This window comes from Vigna umbellata, chromosome 3 (assembly GCF_029865625.1).
Source record: "Vigna umbellata cultivar VRB3 chromosome 3, Vumbellata_1.0, whole genome shotgun sequence".
Taxonomy (NCBI): domain Eukaryota; kingdom Viridiplantae; phylum Streptophyta; class Magnoliopsida; order Fabales; family Fabaceae; genus Vigna; species Vigna umbellata.
Window position 1 is genome coordinate 23,949,275 of NC_142167.1, and position 13,465 is coordinate 23,962,739.

The 13,465-nt window shown below is 30.8% G+C and overlaps 2 protein-coding genes across 2 annotated transcripts; both read right to left on the reverse strand.

Annotated features, from left to right (window-relative positions):
• Window positions 1–386: 386 nt before the first annotated feature.
• LOC148202014 (agamous-like MADS-box protein AP3) lies at window positions 387–4,118 on the reverse strand. Its single transcript, XM_088110065.1, has 7 exons — window positions 3,763–4,118; window positions 3,582–3,648; window positions 3,425–3,486; window positions 3,236–3,335; window positions 1,322–1,363; window positions 1,195–1,239; window positions 387–894 (listed from the first exon to the last, which is right to left on the reverse strand). The coding sequence occupies exons 1-7, from the start codon at window positions 4,107–4,109 to the stop codon at window positions 715–717; spliced, it is 843 nt and encodes a 280-aa protein (XP_087966191.1). The 5' UTR covers window positions 4,110–4,118; the 3' UTR covers window positions 387–714.
• A 5,548-nt stretch (window positions 4,119–9,666) lies between these two features.
• Window positions 9,667–12,186, reverse strand: LOC124826895 (S-type anion channel SLAH1-like). Its single transcript, XM_088111021.1, has 2 exons — window positions 11,254–12,186; window positions 9,667–10,009 (listed from the first exon to the last, which is right to left on the reverse strand). Exons 1-2 carry the CDS (start codon window positions 12,130–12,132, stop codon window positions 9,770–9,772), a joined length of 1,119 nt encoding a protein of 372 aa, XP_087967147.1. The 5' UTR covers window positions 12,133–12,186; the 3' UTR covers window positions 9,667–9,769.
• Between the last annotated feature and the right edge of the window lie 1,279 nt (window positions 12,187–13,465).

Consider the following 13,465-nt stretch of genomic DNA (forward strand, 5'->3'; position numbering starts at 1 on the left):
GAAAAAGTATGAAATCATTTAACAAAAAACTCAAGAAACACGGATATAATTTTTCCATAATTAAATGAGTGAAGTTTTTATTTATAAAAATGTATTTTTATATTTAAAATTTTAAGTTTCAATTTCCATAATTTTAATTAACTTCTGAACATTATGTTTTTTTAACATAAAATAAGATTAAAAACATATGGAAGACGAATTTATCATTCTATTAGAAGTATGAAAAAAACATTTGTCTTGTAAAAAGTAGAACAAATCCATTGGTTATTTTATTAAAAAAAAGAAGAAGTTGATTCCTAGTTTAAAATTAGAAGATATATACATAAGTGTCTGTAACATAAAAAATCAGGATAAGTATTTTTTTTTTATCGGGAAATCAATAATGATTTGACTAATCTTTCAAACACTGAGATGTAACTGACTATTATATCTATGAATAATCATACTCAACATTCTGTGATGAAAGGAGGACGCATTTCTGTGATTAGGGTAAACAGTAGTAAGTAACATAGAGATAATAGTTGATCAGGTATGATTAGGGTAAATAGCAGTAGAAGTAATAGTTGACGATGAGTTGCAAATGAATTGAAACATGCAGAAGATTGGTGAGATTGTTTTGGTGATATATAAGTAAAGTTTGAGGGAACAGAACTTAGAACTTAAGGGCTATTACTTATTGAAAACTGAGAGAAAAGGTGGTATTTCCGATGCATACTAGAAAAGTAAGGGGTAAGTGGTGAGATCAGAGGTTGGTCCGCTATGAGCACTAGGATGGCTTGGCTGTAGGCTCAAGGCAAACATGCGTGGACCTAAATTTGAGAACCCGATCACAGACTCGTACTCTCCTCCTGCATTCTCTATCAATGCAAAACGTGGATCTTCTGCTCTTGCATCCTTCAATACACCAAAAGTTATTAATCAGACAAAGTAACTTCCAAGCTCATACCAAAGTCTTAACGTAAAGATCAGGATCAATAAGAGAAACAAGGTATATACGAAGAAATATTAGTCTGATATGTATACAAGAAAACTGAAAATTGATTGAGGTGAAAATGCGCAAAGAAGGACATTGTAAGCAGCAATAAAGAAATTAATATAAGACTACAATTGTTGTTTCACTTTGTGTGTTTTTATATAAGTTAGGAAGCATGAGGTATACTGAAATCAAAAACAAAAGTGTGTTAAAATACATACCAAGTCACGCAAGAGTCTGTTGTGCACTTCTTTCTCGTTATTAAACTAAAAAAAAATCAGAAATGTCAATATGAGTGAAGCAAGCACGAAAGAAAACAGTATTAACGAAATATGTTCACTACTTTACCTTCTTCCTTTGGGTGTCAATCTGGTTTGTTATCACTTTATACTGTCAACAGTTGTCACAATTTAAGGAACTCGTTAGCATGGTAAGATATGGTAATTTCGAAATCTTCAAACAGGACCACAACCACTGTTTTCCTTTTAAAAACAACCAAATTATGTTCCTGTGTACATGTTTTGTAATCAAATTTCTCACTCGTCTTAATTAAAGTGCTTCCATTTCAATCATATTCAACAGTTTAACTTCAGTAAACAGCAATATTACTTGCTTGGTGCAAATAACTTTCGGAGATAATACCAGTGTTTCATTCCATCTAAAGTAATATATATTTAGTTTTTAGATTTAAGAAAAAAAAATATGTGGAAAAGAAGGTATCTAAAACTGTCTAATAATCTTTTGTGTCTTTGTATGGATAAATAGATAATAATTGAAAATAAGTTTTATAAGCCTGACAAAGTTTTTTGAAAGGAGTTACGTTTTCATGCATGAAAACAAAATTTAACAAGTAATCTAAAGGAAGGAACTCTATTAATGAAATAAAAATTAAAAAAAAATATTACGAAATTAATTATTGGAAAAAATGATTTTTTGGAAGACTGTACTTAATTTTTTTAAAGAATTAGTGGTGGGTATATTTTCAATTCCTTGTTATGGCATGACTTTTTCCACAAAATTTCATACCACATTTTTTCTGCCACAAAATATTATTTTGGAAAAACAAGCAGATTAAAATTCAGTCATCCAGAGCACATATATGTTCAAACTAAATATTGAGCAGCTCCAGCTAGCTCCAGATTAACAAGTGAACTGGAAAAGGAACACACATAACCCGCCTTCACCAGTAGAAAGAAATTCTACCCAGAAAAGAAGCAAATTTTGTATAATAACTTCACATGTTTTTAATTGAAAATATACAGTTTCCAATGATGTCGTGTGCTCATGTGGTTTTGCTCAGATCCGAAAATTGTGTCACAGGCAATGAATCCAAAACAACAAAGGGGGTCCCCAAAGTTCAGCAGAAAGATATCTCAAACCAATTCAATATTGGACAACTAATTAATCATTACTGTACACACATCGTAAATAGGCTTTGTTCCTATGTACACTCTTAAATTACATATACACTAAAAAATATATATACCAACTGAAATTGTTTGGTGGATTTCAAAAATTAATGAACAAGTTAAAAGAAATATGAAATTTTATTAATAAACATTTTTTAAAAATTACTCTTGTCTTCAAATAGCAGAGGGCTCCCTTCCTACCAAGGATTTTTAAGCAAAGTTGGGAAAGAATTAGCCAGTTCTGCTTAAGAGTTTAAAACACTATTCGCTTCAAGGTTAAAACCTATAAACTTACATTTCCTTAATAAAAATGATCCCTTAATACCTAGTTACCTCGTCACTAATTTTATTTTACCAAGAGGTATTTAAGACTTTTATTTCACATATGGAACTAATTATCTTATTAAAAATGGTATTTTTGGACGACTCGGTGTTAGAGTTAAATATGAAATCCTAACCTAACTATCAAATCATTTCCTTCATTAATTTTTAATCTTGGCTGAAGAATTTTGATGTGATCCAATGCATCAAGATCGGTATGATCACAGTTAGAATAACTAAGTATAATAATCTCAAGTTCTGTGATCTTCATTTTAATAAGGGTAAACCAAAAACATGATAAAATTTAAGAATTAAATTAGGAACTAAATCTATATTTTTGTATGAAATTTCACCGAAGAACTATATCCCGGAAAAAACTGATGCCAAAATAGCTAGCAGTCTCAAATCTGTGCCTCATGATATGTATCTACCTATCTATATATAGATAGCTACCCGACACCAGAAAGTTTTCAATTAAGACACATGCATACATTAATTAAGCCGTGAGAGAAAAAGGGAAAAGTAATTTCACCTTACGCTCGCGAACAATCTTGGCGGCCTTGTCCATTTCATCCTCCAGGAGCTTGAGATCTTCCATATTCAGATCGATCAGGCAATCTCCCATCCTCTGCCTAAGCCATGAGCAACGACAGTAGTAAAAATACAAAACACGTGCACACGCATATAGATCCAGAAGAAAAACATGGAGCGAAAATTATACCTAATCTCCTTGCGAAGATTCTTATTGACCTCTTTGAGTTTCTTCAAGTTCTCCTGCATATTCTGGGGAAGAAGAAGAAAGAAAATAAGTTGGAAGAAGTAAATCTGAAGAAGAGAGAGAAAGAGAGATAGAGAGGAGAGAGAAAAGAGAAAAGAACCTCGTAGTGAGAGTTCCAGAGATCAACTCCTAGGGTCATCTGGTATTGATCAAAGAAGTGTTTTGTTCTGGAAAAGAAAAGGACACGAGAGAGAAGATAGATAGATAGATAGGTAGGTAGGTAGGGTTTGTTTGGGAATTGAATTGAAGAGAAGAGAAGAGAAGAGAATGCGAACACGTACGAGGTGGAGGGGCTAATGTACTCGTGGAGTTTGCCAGTGCTGGAGAACATAATAATAGAAACCTTGGCATCGCAGAGAACGGTGAGCTCGTTGGCCTTCTTGAAAAGGCCATTGCGTCGTTTGGAGTAAGTGACTTGGCGGTTGGTGGTGTTCTCTATCCTCTTGATCTGGATCTTTCCACGAGCCATAGCTGTTGTTGCTGTATCTGCTTCTGCTTCCTTATGCTTATGCTTCTGTTCCTTTCTATCTGCTTCTTCTGGGAATTCTGAGTGATAATAGGAACAGGAATAGGATAATGAGTTAATGAGGGAAAGAGAAATACAAAGGGAAGGTGGGGGGAGATGCATTGCCTCAAATGGGACACCTCTTTGCCAAATTAACGAAAGCTATTGCAGGCTTTGTCATAAACGTCCTATGCTCTTTCTCGTTTCATCGTCAACGCCGCTCCCATGTGCCCACTGGGGACCCTTACTTTCCGTCTCTCTCCGTCACCCAACCGTTAACCATCATTCACCATGCTTCATGCTTAGGGCAACTCTTTCGTTATACACTTCCGTTTCAAACACTCTTAACGTAAGATGACAGCATGATATTTTTAAGAATGTCGCATCATTAAAACCACTTAATTATAATCTGAGTTTCCGCCGTCTGAATGGCTCCTATCTGAAGCAAACAAACGCTGTGAGTGATGCCATTAAAAACTGTGATTTCCATAAGAAGCGAGTTCCGTGTTAACTGTTGCCTCCGGCGTTGAACGCAACGCTATATCCTTGAGATTATACAGATTTCTCCTCACATTGATATATATAGTTATATGTACCCCTGTTGTGTTACTCGTAGCTAGGTTTAGGTGTTAAATGAAAGTGAATGACCGATTTAAAGTTCAAACATTCAAAAGCTTTACCTTGTCACGCCCCACTAATTTGGAAAAAAGTTAACGTTGTTCATCCAGGCCTTCTGGTCTTGTCATTTCCCATTCCCTCAACACCAAATTTTTAAAAAGAAAATGCTTTTTTAACATTTTTTTTATAACTTTTTCATAATTACTCATGTGATAGTTATTTGATTCGTCCGTTTTAAATATATCATCACTAAAATAGTAATAGTAACACATAGTTTATTGTAAAAAAATTGTTAAAAAAGTTATTAAATTATCATTTTAAAGAAGAATAGAACAATCATGTCAGAACAACTCATGACTTGATAGTGGATTGCAAGAACTCAATTTAACTTTAGGTTAGTAATTTTGTAACGGAGAGAAGTATAATAAGTGCTTATAAATAATAATACAAAAGCTTAATCTTAAAATAAAAGAATTATATTCTTATATTGAACATTCATTAAACTTTTATATTTGTTTCTATATTTTTGTAATCAGTGGCTTTTTATTAACATTATTTTCTATTATTTATTTACAATTAATATAAATAAATTTATGCTGACTTTTATAAACATAAGCATTAGGTTTGTCCTTCTTATCGTTTATATTTGTTCCATTTATTGACACTTTTATTCTTTAATTTACGTTTCTTCCATATTAAATATTCTCTTTAAAGTTTCATTATTAACGAGTACTGTTTTTGATAAATTATACCATTGTTAGTTCAAATTTAAAAAAAAAACATATATATTTAACTTTACATTAAAAACAAAACTTTCAATTTTCATATATGGTTGGAATGACTTTCGATACAGGACTTCCACAAAATCTATACTGAACATTAATTTATTTTTCATAATATTTATTCCTGATATGTAAGAGAAAATATAATGTCATTTTTTTTATTAATATGCTAAGAATCAACCATTGAAATGAATTCAATATCATATTTAACTCGAAGTTTTATTAAGACATTACCAAAATCAATAAGTATTTATATATGCCTTTTATTCTTATATATTTTTCAATGTGAAACTTCAGATTAAGATTTAGACTTAAAAATAAAAACTCATTAAAATGCGTAAACACGTGTATAGTCTCTTTCAGAACTTTTGATTTATAAGTTTATGTTTTTCTTTTCCTTCAATAGCTTAAGTACTTTGCACTTTGAGTGCTCATACTTGTTAAATTATTTTATTAAAATGAGATTATTAAGTTGTTAAAAGGATAGAATATTAGTTTATCATAGATAACATTAAAACAATGATAAATTTATTTTTTTATATTTTTTCACGTTAATTTTGTCCTGGCACTAAATATTAACTTGTAAAATGAAGTCATTTATTTATTTAAGATAGATTTTGTTATCCTATCAAAGGAAATCATATATGTTTATAAGGAATCGCCTTTGAATAAATGCATGATAGAAAAAAAAATTAATAACTTTTTTTATTTTCTTTGTGTGGGAGTTATGGTTTCCTATTTGATATTTTATTCCCTTTGTCTTTCTTAGAATATTGAAAAGAATATTTCAAGAGACCCTACAGGTTCATGGTCACATTTAGTATGATGTTAATAACTCAACGTTATCTTTATTGCATTTATTTTTCTCATATTCACTATCTTCCATTGTTAGTATTAATTTCATTTTTCATTTTATTTTTGTACTTTTGTTTATATTTTCTCTTAGTTTTTCATAATTAAATCTTGTCAAGAACCACATAAAATCCAAGAGGCATATTTTAGTAAACTCCTTTGACTACACCTAACCAAAGTTTCTTCAAGAAACCACTTTATCCTTCGCCTAACCTCACACATCATCCAAGAAACCTTCAAGAAAAAAAAAATTCACAATTCAAACCAAGTTCTTATGCACTTACTCTTACATATATAAGAAATCAAATCTCATAATTTGTATTAGTATTTTGTCAATAAAAAAAGAATTAAACCTATAATTTTTGTTTCTTTTCAAATTCATTGAATCGACCTTATAACTCGTGAATATTAGTAAAAAAAATTGAACTCAATTTCTTCCACTCTTTTGTCCAATTTTACTACTAAGTCAACCTAATTAACATCATTGTTCTTACTTATGTTTTTGTGAACCTTTCCATGACAAATATATGAGACTTCCTTCAAAAACTATTCCAATATATCCTCCACATATGCCCCTAGCTTTTCATACATCAAACATGATATATCTAGCTAAAAAGAACCAAGATATACAAGCCGAGAAACTAAGTTTTCAAAGTTTAGTTTTTCTTTTTTTTGAAGTTTGACCGAACAATTCTTTTTGAGGCTTTCACTCGTGTAACCTAATAATTTTTCGTAGTACGTTCCAACATGGACCTGCTTAAAGTCATCCAACAAACAAACATGCATTTGACCTTCAAATGGTTTGGTCAATTTGGGCCAAATTGGTAACTTTGGACCTAAATTTTTCAAATCCAACCACTAATAAGACCTAATAGTAGGTATGGCTTTTGTCATGATATATAAAGTAATATCACAAAACAAAACCATTAATTGAACAAAAAAATAATTAAGACAATAGAGAAATAAAAATCATTAGATGAGCATTTGACCCCGTGAAGGTATTCTCAAGCTCAATTTTCACCGTTTGTATTCATTATAAAGTGAAGAGTGAAATATCTATTTTATCCCATTAAAGATATATATTTTTCTACGACCATGTTACAAAAACATCGGCGAATTGTTGTTTTCAAATCTAATTAACTAATTACATTTCTCTATGGCGAAACTAACTGTGATGCTATTTTTTTATCAAGACATTATTTTATTCACTTGATGATCGAACATATATATGTACTCTTCGGTTGTTTAATGTTTTCCCCTTGCTTTAGTATTTGGTCGCTCCTATATTTCTGTATATAGCTTTCAAGAAGACAATAGAAAATCTCACGTTTGATCTGCATTTCGAAAAGAACATAAAAGTCATACACTTACCTCTACCTAATCCATTTGATTTTGACATGCCTAATTTCTTTTACGTTTTGGCTGTATTTCCACACCCTAAAGATCAACATTTTCGCAAGAATAATCAAATAGCATGCACCTTTTGTGCTATTTAACTAAGTTTTTTTTTTGGTTTAAATAAAAATGGGTCAGGGTGTGATTAGAACAGATATAGTATTTTAAATAAGTGGTCTTCAATGGTTATAACTGTTTCCATAGCTTGATTATAAACTAAGGACCTACCCTTCGTTGCCTGATCCCACAAATGAACGAAAAAGATATTTTCATCTAAATTCGAATTAAAGAGTTAGGTAAAAAGAAGATATAATTAATGTATTGCAACAAAATATCAAAACTTCGACAACAGGATGAAGATGCACGAACTTGGCTGTCTTTATATTTAGCCAACACCCTTGTCGATACTATTCCTTGTGCGAATTCGCTTCCTCCTTTCCTTGGACTTGCGTGTCTCGTATTTTAAATAACATTACTTTTGATATTTTTTTTTTAAAGAAAATCCACCATTTTTAATTTAAAAAATTTACTTTTGTTTGTATGCATAGAAAACTCCTATTTATTATTATTTTTTTCATGCTAGTTTGATATGATTGACAGGGTGTGATCTTTAGTTCAAAGAAACTGAACATGTAAACGTATATTATACGAGTAATGCATATCAGTACTCAATTTTATGCATATATATCCATTTTTTTCTTCCAAATGCTCTACGTTTCCGTTTCCCCTTTTTAAATATGTGTTTAATTTGCGTTTCGACAAAGGGATAAGCAACGTATATATTGTTTAAGAAAAAAAGAAAAAAAGAAAACAGAGAGAAGTGTGTTGACTGTGAATAATTGTTTTCTCTGGCTTGCCAGAGAGGTAAAACTTAAACTCTGGTAGAGGTGTGGCTATTTTTGACATAACATGAAGCAGAAATTAACAGTCTATATTTATAACTTCCTCAGTAAGAGGTAGCAGTAACTTGTGTTGATTGTGTAGTTGGTCGAGCTGGTAGCACAGTTCAAATTTCGGATATCAGTTATATTTTTCACATAAAAAGTTATACATACACACCTAATAAAACAAAATATATTCATTTTACAACCTATTTTAACAGTATAATAATATTAAAATATTAATATATCAAGTAGTTATGTTTTTTTAAGGAGAGATGACAAACATATCATTTCCCTTCTCATATACTTCACCCATAATAATAAAATTAAATATGGTAGTATGACATAAGTTAAATTGTATATGAAGATGGGTATGGAAATTTTGATTGTAGAGAAGAGACACATTTGAAAGATTTATTTAGGACATACTTGAATTGAAGAAAAATATATAACAAAAGAAGAATGGGAGTAGAAAGTGTAGGTATATGAACGAGGGAAAGAGATTAGAAAGTGATGTGAGAAATAAGAGAAAATATTGTAGTTGATGGGTTGATATAATAAAGTGATTTTTTTTACATTAATTTATTTTTAAAAAAATATATAAAGTAGAGTTAACATAAAACTAAAATTATTATAAAATTTTACAAATAAAATATGTATTTTAAAATAATAATATATTAACGTAAATTAGTTTACAAATTATTAAAATTTAAATTAATCAAATTTATTTATTATTTAAAAATTTTGTAGTTTTAATTTTTTATCTAAAAAACGTAATTATTAATAAAATATTAAGTATATTCCTATCTATCTGAATTTCATGTAGAAAGTTTAGAAGAGTATTTTGTTTTAAATTTTAAACATTATTCTATCTCGTTGTGTGTTTTCTTTTTTAATTCTTTGTTAACAGTATTTTTGAAAGAGAAAAATACAAAATGAAATCATTTTTATTCATTGACTAAAACTGTATAAAGTTATGAATTTCTCTAATAATGATTTCTTTTTTATTTCTCTAAATTTGTACTTATTTGAATACAGTACATTAAATTTATTTAGAATATTAATTCAGCAAGAGTAGATGAATCTAAATCTTCCATTAATTATAAAAAAAAACAAAGTTAAAACAAACAAGAGTCACACATCTATCTATTATCTTAAATATTTAGGGTTGGAGTGGTATTTGTATGTTATGTAATTACATTAGATATGATGGGATGGATTAAGTAAGGAAGAAGGTTGCAATAATAGGATATGGCTATATATACGTATCCGGTAGAAGCACGTTAGAGTTGAGGAGAGTAAACATGGTGAGAGCAAAAGAGACAAGAACTGAAAGAGCCAACAGAAGGAGCATTAGGATGTGAGAAAAAGTTCCTTTCACTTCTTCTGCATAATCCGTTGAAACAAGAGCAAGTAGAGTAATGGGAAATGAGTAAGCCCACCATGCAACGTTGAACCTTTTCATTGATCTTCTGAACAGCTTTGGCCTGCAAATCTGCCTCAACATATAAATTATATATATCAACCATATATTCAGGCTACACAACATCTCAATACATTTTAAATGAATTTTCGTTCATATTTCATTTCCTCTATCAGTCTACTTCTGAAAGAAAAATTCGTTTTCATTTGTTTGAAAAATTAAAACAGCATTCAATATTAGCTGGCAACACCACCAATTATGTTTCATCCAATCAAATCACCGCTAAAATTGAAATCCTTTTGGATGTTGACTTTGACCAATATCACTTGTTTCTTTTTTTCTATTTGGTATTTATTTAGTAAATAAATAAATCTCTCTACCACTAAATATCCAGCTATGAGATTTTTCATTACTTGAAGGATGAATCGGAGAGACAGATTACAACAGTTTGTTTAATTCTAAACTGTTATAATAGTATACCCCTCTATGTTTTTCATTTCGGGGAAGGGAAAAACATTGCATGGATGAAAACAACTACAGTTTAAATTATACAATGTTTTTGTTCTCCATTGTTCGACCACCTTTCCTGTTTTCCACGACAAAAAATTAGAAATAAGGGGATATTGAATTCACATACACTTTAAAACAGCCGAAATCACATAGTCTAATAAATATACCAACTTCATCATGTACAAATTCTAGGATTTGTATGTGCTATTAAAAATTGGGTGTACTCAAAGAGATTCGACATGTTTATAAGCAGTTCGATCGTAACACATCTTTTGTTTCTTTCAAACGCAAACTACCCAAGAAAAGAGACAATTACTAAAATAAAAAGACACATTTTATTTTATTTTTATTTTTATTCTTAAAATATTTAACAACTTAGTATAAGACGATGCATACCAAAACATAAAATTTACACGTGCCATTTTAGTAGAATTTAAATAAGAAAATATAGTGTACAATTCTTTTATTATACACTCATCCGAATGTTATGAAATGGGACATTGACTTTTATTCTAATAACGGCTGCAAAAAAAATTCAAATATATTTTAAGTTTTTGATAATATAAAATTTATATTGTAAATATCTGTAACATAGTATTTTGACACTTGCTGCTACAAAGAAATAAGCCTACTTATAACAGCACATTTTAGTAATTTAATAATATGTATTGAAATTTTAAGTTGAAAAAATATAATTATTTTGATTTTTAATGTATCACCAGAGTGTCTCCTACAATGTGGATTACCGAATTCTACAGTACAAAAATTGATTTTTGAACGCAAACAAGTAGATAGGTTAATCTTACCAGTGAGGTGAAGAGGAAGAGGGAAAGAAAAAAGAGCATCTTGGAAGCAGTGTCAAAGGTTCCAACAATGGATTCCCAAGCCAAGCTTGCTACGCTAGGCGCTGCAATGAACAAGAACAAAACTGGCCTTAACAACACCGGAACCCCATCTCTACCCGATAATCGCTGATAAAGGGTAACAAAAAGCACCACGTAATGCACCATCCCCACCGAAAACAACCACAGCGCACACTCTTTCCACCCCATGTGCGCAGCAGCCTGTGCCCCCACCAAGTTCCCTATCACCGACAACTGGCTCGTGGGGTTCCCCGCCGCAGATGACAAAACCCTCTTCCCCTTAGTCAACCACTGCCCGTAGATCTTCACGTCAAGCACCATCATCGGGACCGCAAACACCCACCACAGAACAAAGTACAAGGCGGTTTTGGGCGCCACGAACGGCGCTGATTCAAGCAAGAGAAGCCACGAGATCCAGGGAGCGAAGAGGTAGTTAACCCCTACAGGGTGCAAGAACTCGGCCTTCACCATTTTAAAGAAAAAAAAGCACCTCAGGAGGTATAGAAGGGAGAGTAACACTAGAGTGAAAAGGGAGAGAGACCAGAGTGCATAGACAGCCGCTGAAGGAAGCGTGGAAAGCACGTGCGGTAGAGTGGTTGTGTCTTGTTCCGATGTGATTATCGTCTTCCACAGTAATGCTTGGCTTCCGAGGGAGAGGCTTATTCTGAAGTAGCCTGCATGCAACTTGGTCAGAACAGAGATTAGGAGCGTTGTGGAAGAGGTTGAGTGTTGGTAGTTGCTAAAACTGTTGGAAACGATTGAGGTGGTCGTGGTCGTGTCTACTACAAGTTCAATCTGGGATCGGGAACCTTGAGTTGCCATGCCCACGTTGTCCAACACTTTCGCAAAGAGAAGAATTTCTGTGACGTACCAGGGAATTCCCCGTGCAAATGCAAGGGTTTTGTAGGGGAAGGTTTGATTAGAACATAAGCAATAGGAATGTGCAAGTGGGCGCATAAAAACAGATTATACAAGGTTTGTCTTTGTTTATTTTGATTCAAACAGTTGTGTAGCTGGATAACAAATACATTCTAATGGAGTACAGTATACATATATTTATATATATAAAGTATGGTTCTTCCAATTTTGTGTTCCTACTGTCAATGTTGTTGCACGAGGCATGAACGCACGAGTGTGTCATGATTCATGAATGAAGAATTGCAGGAAGACTTGAGGGCACGAAAGTCTAACATAGGTACCACTTTTGTTTCAACTTGATGAGAGGGGTTCTTGCTGTGTGTTGTTGACCTTTGTAGAGGAGAATATTGTTTTGAGTTCTAGATAAAGTTTCCAAGTGTTTACATAGATTTTTTTTGACAACTTAACAGGTGTAGTGTTATTTATTATTTATTGAGTTTAAAGTAAATCAGTATAATAATAAATAAATGATAAACCCGTAAAAAGGTACATATATGTTATATAAAAATATTTTAACACACTCTTAAAATAAATTATTTTTCATCTTCATCAAACGAATGAGTTAAAACAAAATTCAGTTCCAAAACTTCTATATAAAGTGTGTTAAGATCAGACATAGAGTGAACTTGATAAATTATAACATTTCAATTAATTTTTGTATGAGTCCGTGAAATATTCTAAAGTATAAATTGATCTCAAAGTTTTACCAAATCTTCTTCATACTATACTAAATTTAAATTTCCATAAAGTAAATATTTTTCGTGTGTGTGAACTGTTTTTGGTAAATGTTTTTTTTAATTATAAATCTTATATGAGTTCTAAATTGCTTAAAAATATTTGAGTTGTTTAAAATAAAAGATATATTTTTATAAAATAATAAATATTATTATATATATATATATATTTAATAAGTTTAATAAATATTTAATATCTAATAAGTTTAAAAATTTATATTTAATAAGTTTAAATTTTAATTATTAAGTTTAATAAATATTATATTTAATAGCATTATAATCAGAATTAAATACAAATATTTATTGCTATGTATTTTTTTTAGTAATATCTAATTTAATCTTGAAGGTGAAATATAATGGATAAGTTTTTGAATAAAATTAAAACACTAATAAATAACCATTAAATTTCGAAATCCATAAAAGAACTTGGTTCTATTTCTCCAGTTTTCGTAACTTTAAATTAGTCATTTTTGTCTCCATCAAACTATATCAAACATTTATAA

Excerpts from the sequence above, each read along its gene's own strand:
- LOC148202014 (XM_088110065.1), bottom strand. The coding sequence starts at position 4,109 with ATGCATCTCCCCCCACCTTCCCTTTGTATTTCTCTTTCCCTCATTAAC. Across the intron at positions 3,649-3,762 it reads TACATTAGCCCCTCCACCTC|AACAAAACACTTCTTTGATC; the intron begins GTACGTGTTCGC and ends TTTCTTTTCCAG. Across the intron at positions 1,364-3,235 it reads AGATTGTTCGCGAGCGTAAG|TATAAAGTGATAACAAACCA; the intron begins GTGAAATTACTT and ends AACTGTTGACAG.
- LOC124826895 (XM_088111021.1), bottom strand. The coding sequence starts at position 12,132 with ATGGCAACTCAAGGTTCCCGATCCCAGATTGAACTTGTAGTAGACACG. Across the intron at positions 10,010-11,253 it reads TCTTCCTCTTCACCTCACTG|ATTTGCAGGCCAAAGCTGTT; the intron begins GTAAGATTAACC and ends ATGTTGAGGCAG.